This window comes from Sebastes umbrosus, chromosome 11, assembly GCF_015220745.1.
Source record: "Sebastes umbrosus isolate fSebUmb1 chromosome 11, fSebUmb1.pri, whole genome shotgun sequence".
NCBI lineage: Eukaryota > Metazoa > Chordata > Actinopteri > Perciformes > Sebastidae > Sebastes > Sebastes umbrosus.
Window position 1 is genome coordinate 2438456 of NC_051279.1, and position 16204 is coordinate 2454659.

General features: G+C 43.0%; 1 protein-coding gene across 2 annotated transcripts in view; it reads right to left on the reverse strand.

The window, feature by feature from the left end:
• Positions 1–7013: 7013 nt before the first annotated feature.
• tgfb2 (transforming growth factor, beta 2) overlaps positions 7014–16204 on the reverse strand; it is a 49027-nt gene continuing 39836 nt past the window's right edge. For both annotated transcript variants that reach the window (XM_037785850.1, XM_037785849.1), the window contains exons 4-8: positions 11043–11175; positions 10833–10943; positions 8828–9044; positions 7950–8103; positions 7014–7850 (exon numbers count right to left, since the gene is read on the reverse strand). In XM_037785850.1, coding sequence (XP_037641778.1) covers positions 7692–7850; positions 7950–8103; positions 8828–9044; positions 10833–10943; positions 11043–11175 — 774 coding nt within the window. In that variant the 3' untranslated portion in view covers positions 7014–7691. The remainder of the gene's footprint in view (positions 7851–7949; positions 8104–8827; positions 9045–10832; positions 10944–11042; positions 11176–16204) is intronic.

Here is a 16204-nt window from a genome sequence, read left to right on the forward strand (position 1 = left end):
AGGGAATCGTGGACGGACACTATTTTGAGAACAGTATAATCAAAGAATATACATCGGGGGACATTTTGGGTCGGATCATCACTTCTTCCAGGATAATCCAGGAAATCAAATGTTCTTACCACACAGAGCATACTTTTAATGATTATTATCATGATCATATCATTGCTATAATAAAATTACTATGATGAAGCCTTTTTTTTTTTTTTTTTTGCAATTCGGTCATGTTAAATTATCAAGCACTGCTCTCTGCTCCTCACTGAGCCCAAACACTTCATTAGCATTACAGCGCAACTTTTTGTTCGCACTTAGTGGGCCATCGGTGTGTTATCCACAGGTCTCACTGCCTCCTCCGAGTGAAGTTGCTGTTTAATGCTTCATCCAGACAGGGAACATCAGGGTCGCGTGGCGGCTGCGTCGTGTGGCGGCTGCGTCGCGTGGCGGCTGCGTGACTCACGCGTCGGGTGTTCACACCAGCTGCGTTTCTGCTGCTACTGTCAGCTCTTTCGTTCTACATAGAGTTTTCCTTTCATAACGGCCATTTAATTTCATTATGAATGTAATTTATATTTATTTTAGACAGAGAAAGGTTAAGAAACGTGTGTTAATTTGTAAATAATAGTAATAATCCACAATTAAAACCCCATACTTTATTCATTCATGGAGCTCTCCAAGTCACTGCATGTTCTACAACACTGTCCGGCACATATTTCAGAATAAAAGCCTTGTGTTAACAAAAGAATGAATTCTGTCCACAGAAAAAAGAGCTTGAGGGCTTTTATTTCGAAATGAAAGCAGGAAGTGTTGATTCAAACCCCGTACTATATTCATTCATGGAGCTCTGAAAGTCATTGCATGTTCTACAGCACTCTCCTGCACATATTTCAGAATAAAAGCCTTGTGTTAACATCTCACGGGGGCAGTGTGGCTGCTCTAACCTGTTAACACGGACGCCGAAATAAAAAACAACAGGTAACGCAGCTGCCATGCGCTCCTGACGTTTCCTGTGTGGACGAAGCGTGAGCCCTCGGCCATTAATGTGTACATCACTGTAATGTTGCAGCTGGTAAAGGTGGAGCTCATTTTATTTACTTTATACTGTTGGGTGGCTTAACCTAGAATGATACACCTTCATCCTGCCTTCGTCCCCTTGTTTTGTTTTTGTTCTTTGTCTTTCTCTGTATAATATCTTTCAGTTTTTTTTATATGTCCCTGCACATGTCTTCACCTGTTTTGTAATCACTTTATAAAACAATAATAAAAAAAAAGAAGTAATAATACATTATATATTATCATTATATAGCTGCTGGGGCATCTAACGTTACACAGAAATATCCAGACATGTATAGCACCGATTCGTACTGACTCACAGTATGCATTTACCTTCTCAGCTAATCAACTTTACAGTGATAGTCTAATTTATACAATCTGACTTTATTTTTTATTTCATTCTATGCAGCAGTATCTGCAAGCATTTATGAAGCATAACAAGGCTAATATTAGCTACATATAGCATATTTAGCTTTTCTCGTCCTGGGCAACAGGAGAAAATCACTTTATATGGCGCTCCAGCTACTATATGCTGTATATTTTCACTCCCGTGAGTTGGTGCCTCTGACAAATGTGCATTTAGAGGGAAAACCGACGAGACTCACCTACAACCGATGAATATGTGCGCCGCCATGACCGGATGTAATCCTTGAGACGAGCGGACCCGCCCCCGGCCAGCCAATCAGACGTAAGTTAGACCCGTCCTCTCAGGCAGCCCGACACACAAATAGAAATAAAAACTCTCAGATTTTCTGGTTTTAAATTTTAAATTTTCCTATTCAACATTCCAAAAAAAGAAAATTCAAAAAACGACTCCAAAATCTTCATTGTACATTGATCTGACAAACGAAAAAAAAAAAACAATTTTAGAAAATTCCATTAAATTTTCCAATTTTCTATTTTTTCGATGGAAAATTGAACTGATAAGCATTACACAGACCTGGTGGAGTAGAAGTATAATGTAGCATAAAATGGAAATACTAGTAAGTAAAGTACAAGTATCTCTAAAATGTACTGAAGTACAGTACTTGAGTAAATATACATAGTTACATTCCACCACTGAAAATCAGGGTTTATGTTGTTCAAATGATGTGAATAATAACTATTGACAACTGAGGGGCAACAAACATTAATAAAGTTCCAGCTACTACTGTTAAGTCTGAGAAACATAGTGCAAACCATGGCCTAAACAACGAAACTTAATTCTTCAGTGTTCTTCAGTTGATTTATGTGTTTTTGTGAAGGAAGTATTTACACACCCAGTGGCTGGAAGTTGGCTGGGAGTTGGCTGGGAGGGGAAATTCTTGGTGGCTGCACCTGCATATTTAAAGCAAGGAATCTAGTCCGTCTGTATGTCCTTATTGTATCTCGACGGTCATCTGATCTACTCTACACTTGGCGGGCGTATTGCTGGGGACCCGAGGGAGTGCTTTGTCGAATTTGGTGCAATTTGTTTGTAATATTAATTTTAAAAATTTAATAAACAAGTGAACAGCACAGCATGTCGTCCCGCAGCAGGCAGACCACGGCTCACCGACTGCAGTTCACTTTACAACTGAACTCTTCTTCACTTCCCTGGAGTAGAAATGAGCAGAATCGAACCAGAGTGTATTTCACCAGTGTGACTGTGAGTAAGGCGCGACTTGGGTTTCTTTTTCCCCCGTGAGTCAGCCCTTGTCCACACTGGGAACGTCAGGAGCGCGTGGCGGCTGCGTTACCTGCTGTTTTTTATTTCAGCGTCCGTGTTAACAGGTTGGAGCAGCCACACTGCCCGTCTCACGCGCGGCTCGGCTGTGTGTCAGCTGCGTCTCTTCTAGAGATTCGAGGTCTCACCTATTTGTGATGCGAACCGCGCGGTTCACAGCAGCAACAGACAGTGAAGCGGATCTATTGACTGTATATTGACATCATACCAGCAACATTACTACAGTTTCGATGTCTATCTGTAGAAAATGTTACGGAGATGTAAGAAGAAAGTAAAGACTTGTTTTTAAATCAAAACTTCCTGCTTTCATTTCAAAATAAAAGCCATCAAGCGTTTTTTTCTATGGACAGAATTCCTTCATTTGTTAACACGAGGCTTTTATTCTGAAATATGTGCAGGACAGTGATGTAGAACATGCAGTGACTTGGAGAGCTCCATGAATGAATAAAGTACGGGGTTTTAATGGTGGATTATTACTATTATTTACAAATTAACACACGTTTCTTAAACTTTCTCGGTCTAAAATAAATAGATATTAATGATATTTATAATGAAATTAAATGGCCATTATGAAAGGCAAACTCTATGTAGAAAGAAAGGGCTGACAGCAGCAGCAGCAGCAGAAACGCAACTGGTGTGAACACCCGACGCGTCAATCACACAGCCGCCACGCGACGCAGCTGCCACAGGACGCAGCCGCCACTCACTCCCAGTGTGGACGAAGCGTAAGACTGTATTTCTCTGGTGTATGACTTGATACTAACTTACAACACTAATAATGTTACCGCCAGCAAAATACCTTCACTAATTACATCCAGGCTCTAGTGGTTATGTCAAAGCAAGTGACTAATATGCCTATTTGGAAAATGACGTCCACTAAGTGTATTTCACCGATGTTTCTGACTACGAGTAACCGTGACTTTGGTGTGATTTTCAGGGGGAACGCCGTCTTGCTTTACTTTTCACCCTTTCTCTACCTGGGAATGTTGGTATTGGCAGTGGTAAAAGAGGTATATGCCTACTCAAAAGTTTTTTTTCTGAATTAAACTATAAACTATTAATAGTAAAACTATCAATACGGTAGAGTAAAAGTCCTGCATTCAAATGTTTACTTCAAGTGAAGAATGAAAGAGAGGTATTATCAGCTCAATGTACTTGAATGTGCTTAATATCTGTTCAAGGTGGAGCTTTCAGTTCTAATATGATGCTGGATAGTTAAAAGCTAGGGTTGGTAATCTTGAGAAACTAGCAAGAGTACGCTAGATTTAAAAAAAATTATCCAACCGAAAATCCCACTGACAGCCCATCTGTTCAGGCCTCCCTCCAAGGCCACACCCCCAAAATGATCATTATGAATATAATGAACGTAAACAACAAACATGGCTATTTTTGGTACTCAGCTATCAAGCTAGCAGCATGTGGAAGACACTGGTGACACACAATGATCGACGCAGGCAGGCCTGAATGAAAGGATTAAATGGGCTTATTACAGTCCTGCGACAGCTAGTTTTTTTTTTGTCAGAACGTTTGATTTACTGATTGCTGTCGGGATGTGATAAGAATTTCAACAAATATAACTAAAATGTTTTTGAAGAAGATTACCAACTCTAGCTTTAATTAATAATTATGCATTATATTTGTTATATTCTGAATCTGCAACGTAACCAGTAACATTTCTCTGTCAGGTAAATGTAGTGCTTCAATGATTTCCTCTGAAATAGAAGTACACAGTAGGTAGTATATAGTTGCCTATTTCTACATGCTTTGGGGGCCTTTTCTAAGTTATTAGAATAGTAACACAGTTCAATACCTCTCATATCTAAACATCATAACAAATCTATAGCCGTTTGGGGACCTTTTAGTTGGGGGCCCCAGGCAGATCCCTTACCTTGCCTAACGCTAAAGTCTGCTCCTGGTGTTTTTTTTCCCGTGAACCAGAGTGTATTTCACCGGTGTTTCTGACCGTGGATCGGCTGCGACTTTGAGTGTAATGCAACTATGTCATGGGAAGGTGTATTCAGCTCAGGTCCAGAGGAAGCGGTTCTCAAGAAAGCAGCAAGCAGCAACACCATAGGCCAAGTGTTCGGCCTGTTCTGGATTGGCATGTTTTGAACTGGCACTGCATTAGAAAATATAATTGACTTGACTTGACGTCATTGTGATTCTGAATTCTTTTAACTCTGCAACAAACACAGAAATTCCGGTTTTACTGCTTTCTTATATTAAATGGAAATGATGGCGGACTACAAAAATAAGACCATTGTTGTAATAAACTGGAATTATCTTTTAAGGAGCTCCCATGTAATGTTTTTATTCTCTGATGGCCGGGTTTACTATTTACTCTGTGTATATACAGTATATATACAGTATATATAGACTGAGACTATCCAGTTCTCTTCCTGGGTCAAAATGTACAGGTTGAAATAACAAAACAATGGCACGATTTAGAAAACTAAAAAAGATATCAAACAAAGACAAACAGAAATGAAGACATGGTATGACTGTGAAAACTGTGGCGGGGTGAGGTGAGGGAGAGGGCAGTGAAGTGGTGGGTAGGTGTCGGGCGGGGGGGGGACTTATTTCACATATAGACACTTATACTTCCAGTGTTTTCCTTATACTCTTGTGTCTCGGTGTGAGGTGGTGCATGTTGACAGGGCCTTCAAAATGCAAAAAGAGACATACCTGTACAAAAGCCATATCTGTTACTGTACGTGTATGTATGTATGTATGTATGTATGTATGTATTTATGTATGTATGTATGTATGTATGTATGTATGTATGTATGTATGTATGTATGTGTCGCACATATGTGTCCTGTGCAGTGGGGTCACAATAATCCAATTAGCATGACTTTGATACCACTGCTGAATATTATTTTATAAACATTCAATATTTCATCAAATGTGTTCTGCCAGTCAGAGTCACCTCTAGGTGCAGATGTGTGCACTGGAATAGGCAGGCAACGCAAACAATAACCGGGGGTGTCGCCAAAGCAGCTAGCACTGAAATCTTAAAGATGATAACATTAAATTTGGTCATTAAAGGGACAGTTTGTAAGAATCAGAAATTGTTTGTTGACAGCTACAACGTTAAGTCAACGAAAGTCAGCGTCCTGTTGCTCGCGCTTGTGCTCGCTCTACATAGACATGAAGGAGCATCGCTCAAAACAGTGAGGCGACACACGTCAGCTAAAAGCACAATATTACTCTATATTTCAGCTGCTTGGCAGTAATGTTAGCTGACCAGACCAAGGTCTCTCCATGAATCAATGCTGATCCTAGTGTTGGCTTTTCCTGCCTCAGCCTCCCGACCGCGGCCGGAGGGAACAGGGGAGACGCCGGAGTTTTGGTCGGAGACGATAACGTTTCTCTCTGCGGAGCCCCGTCACTTCACAAGACACGGGAAACCTCTGTTGGTCTGGAGGAGCTGCAGCAGTTATTTCTGCACAAACGTCCACTGAACATTCACTAGATATTCTCAGAGCTAAACTAACTCTTCTGCAGTGTGGAGTGTGTGCGCATGCACGTGAGAGGTGGAGCGAGAGAGTGAGAACGCGCGTGGTGTGTGAGTGAAGGCAAGCAGGCCGGCAGAGGAGCAGAGGAGCAGAGACTCCGGTCCTGGAGACCAAAGCTACGGTCTCCCCCACGTCATCCGACTGCGGCCAACACTGTTTAACAGACGGGCTTCACCAGATAGAACTTTGCAGTTTTGGTGCATCCGCCTAGTTTGTGTTGGAGTCTGAGTCTGAACAGCGTAGCCACATGTGAGCGCGCATGGGACACCGACCCACAATGATTTATACGTGTAAGAAGTTACAAACAGTCCCTTTAAAGAATTGTGACCCAGATATGTAGTAAGCGAGACATGTAAATATACAGTATGATGATAGAACTGTTTCTTAATGACCCTAAACATATTTTAGCATTTCTGATCTGCAGTCTGTGAAGTTCACCTTACGACTATAGCTGTTATCGATAAGTCTGTGATACGGTCAGAGTTATCAGTTGGGTTCTACTTTTTAAAATAATTTTCAATACAGTCATATTTTTTTGCCTCCTCCGGGTAGGGAATGAGTCCTTACCCCAAGTGAAGGAGTTCAAGTACCTCGGGGTCTTGTTCGCGAGTGAGGGGACTATGGAACGTGAGATTGGCCGGAGAATCGGAGCAGCGGGGGTGGGGTATTGCATTCGCTTTACCGCACCGTTATGACGAAAAGAGAGCTGAGCCGGAAGGCAAAGCCGAAATGGGTTTCCTCAGGAGGGTGGCTGGCGTCTCCCTTAGAGATAGGGTGAGAAGCTCAGTCATCCGTGAGGGATTCGGAGTAGAGCCGCTGCTCCTTTGCGTTGAAAGGAGCCAGCTGAGGTGGTTCGGGCATCTGGTAATACTTGGCCACATTAGAACAATGTAACGTCACTTACACAGTGTCATTCATTCAGACTTGTGTAGCACCAAATAACTGCACTGGTACTCCTCGAGGTGAAGAAGGTTTAATAGGTATAAAAAGCTGCATGTTGACATTGGATAGCCATCAGCTCCTGATGCTCGGAAAGCCAAACTTTACACAACAAATTAAAGTCTCTCGTGTTCATCAAGAAAAGCTCTGCACACAAGCCCCAGTCTGCTTGTCATTAGGCAGTGTGAACCTATGTCAACCAAACACTGCAATACAACACTGTACTCATGATACTCAGCATTGGTATCAAAGTCAAGTTTCTGGTTGGACGACACTGTTCCTGTATGTTGTGTATGCATTGAATTGGTCTGTACCTCCAGTCTGCAGCACACACTGCTGTGAGTGTAATCGAGCATGTAAGAGAAAGTATAGTTGCTGTTTGACTGTATGTATGCGCAAATCCACTGTATGTGTGTGCGTGTGTCTGTGTTTGTGTGAAGGAAGGAAAGAGAGCGACTGTTTATGCTGGCTTGTAAGGGCGTCTAGCTGCACTTGCAGGACTTGACCTTCATGTTGGAGAGCTGCTCTATTTTGGGGGTCTTGCCAATGTAGTAGAGGATGGTGAGGGGCTCCAAGTCCTGGGAGACGCAGCAGGGCGACGCCGAAGCTTCAGGGTTGATGGTGTTATACAGGCCTAACACCTAAAACACAAGAATCAGAGCCAAAACATTCATGCTCAAGTTAATGACCCCACCAACTCTAATCTTGTTTAACCTTTGACCCCGTCCCTCATACAGTACCTTGGAATGCTGGGTGTCGGCACTCCACAGATATGGACAGGCCCCGGCACAGAAGTTGGCCTCATAGCCCTTTGGCTCGTGGATCCATCTCCAGCCCAGGTCCTTCTTAAAATCGATGTAGAGTGACCGTAAACAGCAGTTGTCCTGAACGTTTCTGCAAAGAGGTGAATGGGGAGAGGTGAATTGTGGTGCAGGAGGAACTGAGTTTCTGCTCCGGTCTGACTTTGGTGCATACGGCTCAGTACAGATTGAGGGTGGAGACAGGATCAGACAGCTGAAGAGTCAGGTATTGGTAGACTTTCACCCCCTCCTTTTTAAAGGGTCTGTGTCCACCAAAGTGTTTTTTTCCCAGCTGAAAATGCCATGCTCTCTTCTAAAAAACGCCCAGCTGGGAGCGCTTCAGAGCGCACAAGGTAGGGTAGTCTACTTGCTCTGAATGAAGAGAAGGCTGAAGCACGTAAGAAGAGAAGACAGTATTCACCGACCCATATTGATTCATACGTGTAAGAAGTTACAAACAGTCCCTTTAACAGAGCGCTCGTTTATTCAAAATTCAACAAAACACTCCATAGGGTAAGTGTGCAGTAGATCTGATGAGCAGATCTCGAGATATGTGAGGTTAGATGAGTGATGTTTACCTCTCTAATATGATGCAGGTTCCTACATGACTACAGCTAAACCAAATGAATCTACAATTATAAGATCATGATTTGATTTCTGCAGCCCGTAAAATGGTTAAGGGAGTCTGTCTCACTCTGCCTTCAGGAGCTGCTAACACGCGGATGAATTTCATTACTGTGGCTTTTGAAGGAGAGCTTTATACCCATGCATAGACAAATGTCTAAATGGTCTGGAGTGTGAATTCCAGGTTAGTATACCTGGAGCAGTAGGCAGCATCCAGGGCTCTCTTAGATCGATGGTTTGTGTGCTGGGACTGGGACTGGGACTGGGACTGGGACTGGGACTGGGACTGGGACTGGGACTCCAGCCGGTACGAAGGCAGCAGCATGAGGAGAAGGTGTGGAGCCCGAGTGCTGTGCCGCCGCTTCTTAAACATCTTCAGGTCAACGGCATGGATGAAGCTGTCATCAATACCTGGAAACATAAAATAGATCAATAAGCTGCATCTTATATGCAAGTACTTGTAGCGATTAGATTTATTCTGATCACTATTTATCAGTGTATAGAGGCTGAAGGCATTAATATGCTTCAACATGCTTGTCAGAATGCAAAACAATGTCTGCAACACCCCCGCCCCCCAAAACCTTCCCTAAATCATAATCGTGGTTTGAATTTGACTCAAGCTCTCTTTGTTAATTCTTCAGAGAACTACCTCTGTCACTTTTCATGTGAACCACCAAGCGTAATGCCATGAATGCCTTTCGAGGAGAGACGGTCCAAAAGGGTGCAACGTTATCCCTCTGCATTATGGCAGGCTGTTTGCTCCCACCCTCGTGTTTGGCCATCAGAACAGGTTTAAAGCCACGCTGACGGCGCTGTGAGGCTGTACTCAGGCACAGTGGCTTTGTTAGTATCAGCATGCTAACATGTTCACAATGCCGAATGTTTAGGTGGTGTATCAACTACATCATTAAACACCATCATTAAACACCATCGTAGTCATCCAGTCCAGCCAATGAATTAAAGGCTTGTGAAGTAAGTGTGAGCAGCTGCCTACAACTGTGATATCTCTACACCTTACTGGTGTTAATGGAAGATGTGCATACTGGGCAATCACAACAGTAAGAACCAATGGTCTTGGAGCTGAGAAACCAGGTAGGGAAGTCAGACACTATTATTCATAGACATGAACGAGCATCGCTCAAAACAGTGAGGCGACACACATCAGCTAAAACCACAATATCACTCTATATTTCAGCTGCTTGGCAGTAATGTTAGCTGACCAGACGAAGGTCTCTCCATGAATCAATGCTGATCCTAGTGTTGACTTTTCCTGCCTCAGCCTCCCGACCGCGGCCGGAGGGAACAGGGGAGACGCCGGAGTTTTGGTCGGAGACGATAACGTTTCTCTCTGCGGAGCTCCGTCACTTCACAAGACACGGGAAACCTCTGTTGGTCTGGAGGAGCTGCAGCAGTTATTTCTGCACAAACGTGGAGTTTGAGTCTGAACAGCATAGCCACACGCGAGCGCGCATGGGACACCGACCCGCAATGATTTATACGTGTAAGAAGTTACAAACAGTCCCTCTAACATTCTCTAAACTGTAAGAGCAACCGTCACAACTGTTTGATGTGACATCACAACTCAACAGGTTGTAACTCACCCAAAACACTTCATTCATGTTTCAAAACCGAGTTATTGTGTCAGTAAATTGGCACCAAAATGAAAAGTTGTTTTGTCATCGTGTGAGCCGTACTGCTCAAAACTGTTTAGATGTTTTTTCACCATCAACCCTGGAAGTGTTTCTTACACACATATGTTGTTGTTGCTGTTTTATTCTACTTTTTGTTGACACTAACTGCTTACTGTACTACACCAGAATGTCTAGCAAGAATGCTGTTGTCTATCTCACTGAGCTGTTTAGATTCCCATTTCAACAGTAGGTCAAAGTTTGATCAACAAGACGTGCAAAGTGGTTATTGTGCCAAATTGTAAGAGCTGACTCTTTTGCACACACGTGCCAAAACATGTTCAGCTCGCTTGAATGAACGACAAATTCAAATCAGCTGTGAACAACAAACTAACTTGTTCAGAGATTTGAGTTTATTGTTTTGAAAAAAAATAATTCTCATTCAAGAATTGAGCCAAAGCGAATGAGAAAAAACTGGGACTTGTTGACATTAATACAATAAGTAACTTAAAGAATAATAAAAGAACACTTATCCTTGAACATGCCTTAAGAATTTTCTGAATCAAATAACCTGCAAACCGTGCCTCCAGCTCCTCACTCTTGTTGGGAATAATGTAGTTATTTGATGGTACAAACGTGCAGCACGGGCAGTGCAGGCTGATCTTGAATCCACTGTTTCTGTCTGTGGAGAAACAAAAGTCACGACGAGCAGATGCGACGATGTACCGATGCAATGAATGATGAGTAATGTGCTACAGTGATGGAAGGAATATGCACTCACCTCTGTGGTTTAGCCATTCATTCACTGCCTCTGTCACGTCAAAGGACAGCCACTCTCCCTCCGTCTGTGTTTGTACCACCTTGCTGTCAATATATCGCTGTGTTGGGGACGTCAGGTCTTTGTGTCCTAAAATCTGAGTGCAGACAGAGGCATGAAAGGTCAAAATTGTGAAACAAATGATATTTTGAGAATGCTGCCACACAGTCAGATGGCATCTCATTTGTGCTACTCTACCAACCATGAGTTTACCTTGACCTTAACCTGTGGCCATGTAGCACAGTGGTAATTTACTGCTAGGGGTGTCCGTCGATGTGTGTCATATGCTCAACATAACCCAAGCTGCAGGAAACACCCCAACATATAAGTGTTAATGGGCAAAAACAGATGAATGTTAAAGCAGCACAGTCTTACGGCGAAGCGTGTAATAGACCCGCCTGTCCACCAGAAAAAAGTGTGTCGCCAAAATGTGAATATTAGATAGATAGACAGATTGATAGATCGACAGATACTTTATTCGTCCCTGTGGGGACAGCAAGGGAACATTTTTCTTTTGCATCATGTGGATGGCAACGACTTGGAGGTGTTGAATCGGCCTCCAAATTCTCCAGATCTCAATCCGATCGAGCATCTGTGGGATGTACTGGACAAACAAGTCCGATCCACGGAGGCCCCACCTCGCAACTTACAGGACTTAAAGGATCTGCTACTGACGGCTCGGTGCCAGATACCACAGCAGACCTTCAGAGGTCTAGTGGAGTCTATGCCTCGACAGGTCAGGGCTGTTTTGGTGGCAAAAGGGGGACCTACTCAACATTAGGCAGGTGGTCATGATGTTATGGCTCATCAGTGTGTATATATATATATATATACATATATATATATATATATACACTTGTGTGACCACCGTGTGACTGAGCTTTTCAACATGCTGTCTTTGCTTGTGGTAAGGCGGTACGGTGGTCAGCACTGTCGCCTCACAGGACCGCAGGTTCAAACCCGGGTCCTTCTGTGTGGAGTTCTCCCCGTGTTAGCGTGGGTTCCCTCCGGGTTCTCCGGTTTCCTCCCACAGTCCAAAGACATGCAGGTTAATTGTTGACTCTAAATGTCCCGTAGGTGTGAATGTGAGTGTGAATGGTTGTCTGTCTCTATGTGTCAGCCCTGTGATAGTCTGGAGACCTGTCCAGGGTGCACCCCGCCTTCACCCAATGACAGCTGGGATCGGCTCCATGCACTGCAGGTATTAACATAATACACAATACATAAACATAGAAGACACACAAGCAGCCACAGTAGCTTTGGAGGACAGTTGGTCGAGGTATTGGTTGAGGTCTAGCAGCCTGCTCTTTTCTCTCTGATTGATTGGCCAGGTCTGGGAGGGGAAGTGAGAACGTAACCAGATGCTGGACAGACCTCTGCTATTCTGCTATTCTGCTGTCCTTCAGAACCATGTGTTTGTGTTGGCTCATCTCTGCCTAATGTGTAAAACACAATCCCTGCTGCTTTCATTGAGATCTCATGTTAGGACTGGTGTGGGAAACCTGACAGAGGAGACACTGAAGCTCAGACACAAACAGTATATATAGAGAAAAGAATCGCAGGTATACAGTATGTTGGTGATAAAACAGATTTTATGATGTGGTGGTTTGAGGGCTAACAAAGAGAGACCTCTCCAAAATACTAAAACAAGTGGCAACGAGGAAGGAAATATATTAAAAAGCCTTTGTCGCAGAGGCTAAATCATTAAAAAACAACATGTTTCGACCACTGTAGGTCTTCCTTAAGGTTTAAAAACAAACAGACAAAGCAAATGTGGCCTCACCTACAGTTTATGGTATCAACAACCAATGGGAGGCAATCACATGATCACCATATTATAAAACATTACAAAAAATCACGAAGAAATAACAGAGAATAATTTATGTCTACTCTGCAAAACAAATGTGGGAGCCTGTACAGAAAGAAGAAAAATATATATAAATACTTCTTATTCCCAGAAAGCATGTAAAGTCTATATCCTCATTAAGACCAGGATACTTTAAGACAAGGTTCCCCAATTAGTTTTCCCCAAGGGCCAAATTATGTCAAGCATGCCAAGCCAAGGGCCAAAACATCCGTTTTTTTCCCACTGCGTCAGAAGATCCTTGTGTTCCGCTGACATTTCCTCCAGCAATGCTTTGAAAAGACGATGTTGCAGACTAGAACTCTCCCGAACGAAATTCACCAGTCTCGTCACAGTATCCATCACGTTTTTCATTTCCCCACACAGTTTAGTGCACAACGCTGATTTGTGAATAATGCAATGAAATGTCAAGAGTGCTGGATTTACGCCGGCAAGCCTGCTTACCAAGCCCCTGTGTTGTCCCACCATCGACGGAGCCCCATCGGTGACAACGGATACAAGTATTCTCACATACAAGCCATTCGTCTCGAAAAACTGTGTCAACTTGTTAAAAAACTATTTCCCCTGTCGTGCGCCCCGGGGAGAGAAAGCAAACAGAGCAGCTCCTCCCGTAAGATCTTCCAATCAAAAAATCTTGTGAACTCGGATAGCAGTTCGGTCACAGGACGAGTCGATGGCTAGTGATATTGCTTCTGCTTTCTTTAAAGGGACTCTATGTAAGAATCATAAATGTCTCGTTAACAGCGACACCTGTGGCCGTTAAGTCAACGAAAGTCAGCGTCCTGTTGCTCGCGCTTGTGCTCGCTCTACAGACATGAACGAGCATTGCTCAAAACAGTGAGGCGACACACGTCAGCTAAAAGCACAATATCACTCTATATTTCAGCTGCTTGGCAGTTTTTCTGTGTATAGACATGAATAAGTGTGTGTGTGTGTGTGTGTGTGTGTGTGTGTGTGATGAATGTGTACAAGGTGCATGTTATCGGGTCTCCCTCTCTGAACCCTTCCTCCCTCACACATTTTCCGGCGCTGTGTTTGCATGAGAAAGTGTCTCTGTTTGGCGCTGTGTTTAGCCCAGCTGTCACCTCCTTGTCTGGATGTAAACATAACATGGGAACTGGCTGCTGCAGACAGACAGACAGATAGCCAGGGGTGACTTCAGGGCCAAATCACTAATGTCAAACCTTCACTGTTTTTTTTTTTAATTTTATTTTATTTAACCTTTATTTAACCAGGAGTAAAAACTCATTGAGATTAAAAAATCTCTTTTCCAAGAATCTCCTGGCCAAGATGAGCAGCAGCACAGTTACACGGTTGCAGACATAAAACAAACGAAAACGAAGACAAATTGCAGAAAAGTGTCGAAAAAACATTCATCAGCATTCAAAACATCTGCAGCCAGATGTGCTTGTTTCCAAGTGTTTTAGAAGCACTTAAAAGACATTCAGTGAGACCAGCTGTTGAAATTTCAGGTCATTTTGTAGCTGATTCCAAGAAGAAGGAGCAGCATACTGGAACGCCCCTTTTTCCCAGTTCAGTACGGACTATGGGGACAGTTAATAGGATTAAGTCCTGGGAGCGAAGACAGTAACTTTCCGTACTTTTTTGAAGGATATAGGTTTGTAGGTAAGATGGAAGCAGACCAAGAATATCCTTATAAATAAGAACATGCCAGTGGTTCAGTCTACCGGTGGATGAGGCAGACCATCCTACCCGAGCATACAAAGAGCAGTGGCGCGAAAGGGCTTTCAAATTTGTAACAAATCTCAGTGCTCCATGGTAGACAGTATCCAGCGTGCGTAGGCTCTGAGAACATTCATGCATGTATATAACATCACCATAGTTCAGCACAGACATAAATGTGACAGCTCGAGAGGAAAAGCAACACTTGTTTCTAAAATAAAAACCCAATTTCAACTTTAGTTTTTTCACCAGCTGCTGAATGTGAGGCTTAAAAGACAGAGAATCATCAATCACAATTCTACAGTCTACAGACCGGTCTCTAGAGAGCTCCAGCCGGCTCATAGCGGTCTGTGAGCGTGACCGCCCGGCTGGAGAGGTAGCGACCCCGGCAGGCGTTAAAGCTTGCTGTGACGGAAGTTTGTGGAGCTTCTAAACTCCGAAAACGTTGGAACAAATGTTCGATTCACCGTCTAATATCGTAAAACTGTCAATATTCTAAATCTACATAGTTGATTTCTCGCCTCAAACATTTTCAGAAGTGAATTTAATGATGAAATACATAAAAATGTAAAAAAACAAGCCGTTTTTGTTGTAACCGCAGACTGTAGCGGTCCAGCACTTTGCATTGTGGGATATAGTAGTAATCATCACCGACTCATTCAAATTTCTTGGCGCTTCAACACAGTCTCACGGCAGTTCGTGAAATGGTCACATCATTTAATCTATTTGATTTGTGTACATAGACACAAACTTCCTTTTTTTTTCATGACGCTCAGCACAACTTTCAACACGTGTCAATTTCTGCTCCAGTCTTTTCAAAATAAAACTACTTAGTTAGATTAAGGAATAGATTGAGTTGGTTAGGCTTAGGCAACAAAACTACTTAGTTAGGTTTAAGAAAAGATTGCGGTTTGGGTTAAAATAACGCCGGAAGTGCCGTAACTTAGGTATGGAAGTTAAGGGACATGAACAACGGTCTCCTGGGTGAAAGTCCATCCTCCCTGACCTCCTCCCTACGAGGCGTTTGGCGCTCTTTATACTTCCCGGTTCACAATTACGTGGATTACCCATGAATTGATTTCGTGCTGACCATCACAAATTCTTTTTTAAATTTGTGTCAATGTACACAAATCAATACATTCAATTTCGTGACTATTTCACGAGCTGCTGTGCGACCAGGCTGGGCTCACAAATGGAACAGACCATATTACCAAAAAAAGCCCAGCAAAGACTTTTCCTAACACAGCTCAAAAAGCCTCCTCGGTCAGTTTTACACAGCCATCACTGAGAGCACCTCACCTCATCCATAACAGTTCGGTATGGCAGCATGTGAATAAAGTCTGTTGTGTTAGTCCTGTGTCTAACGTGATGTTGATTTCTATGTTGTGATACTGTTGTTGAGCTTACCCACCATGCTGTACCGAAAGAAAATTCCACCGACCTTGGTCATGTGGTCATTAATAAATGATTGATTTGATTATCATTGGAGTCAAAATACTTGCTGAATCTGAACAGTGCAAATGATGTCTCCTCGTGTATGATTGATTGTAGTTCTGCCTTATGAATCAACATTGCATTT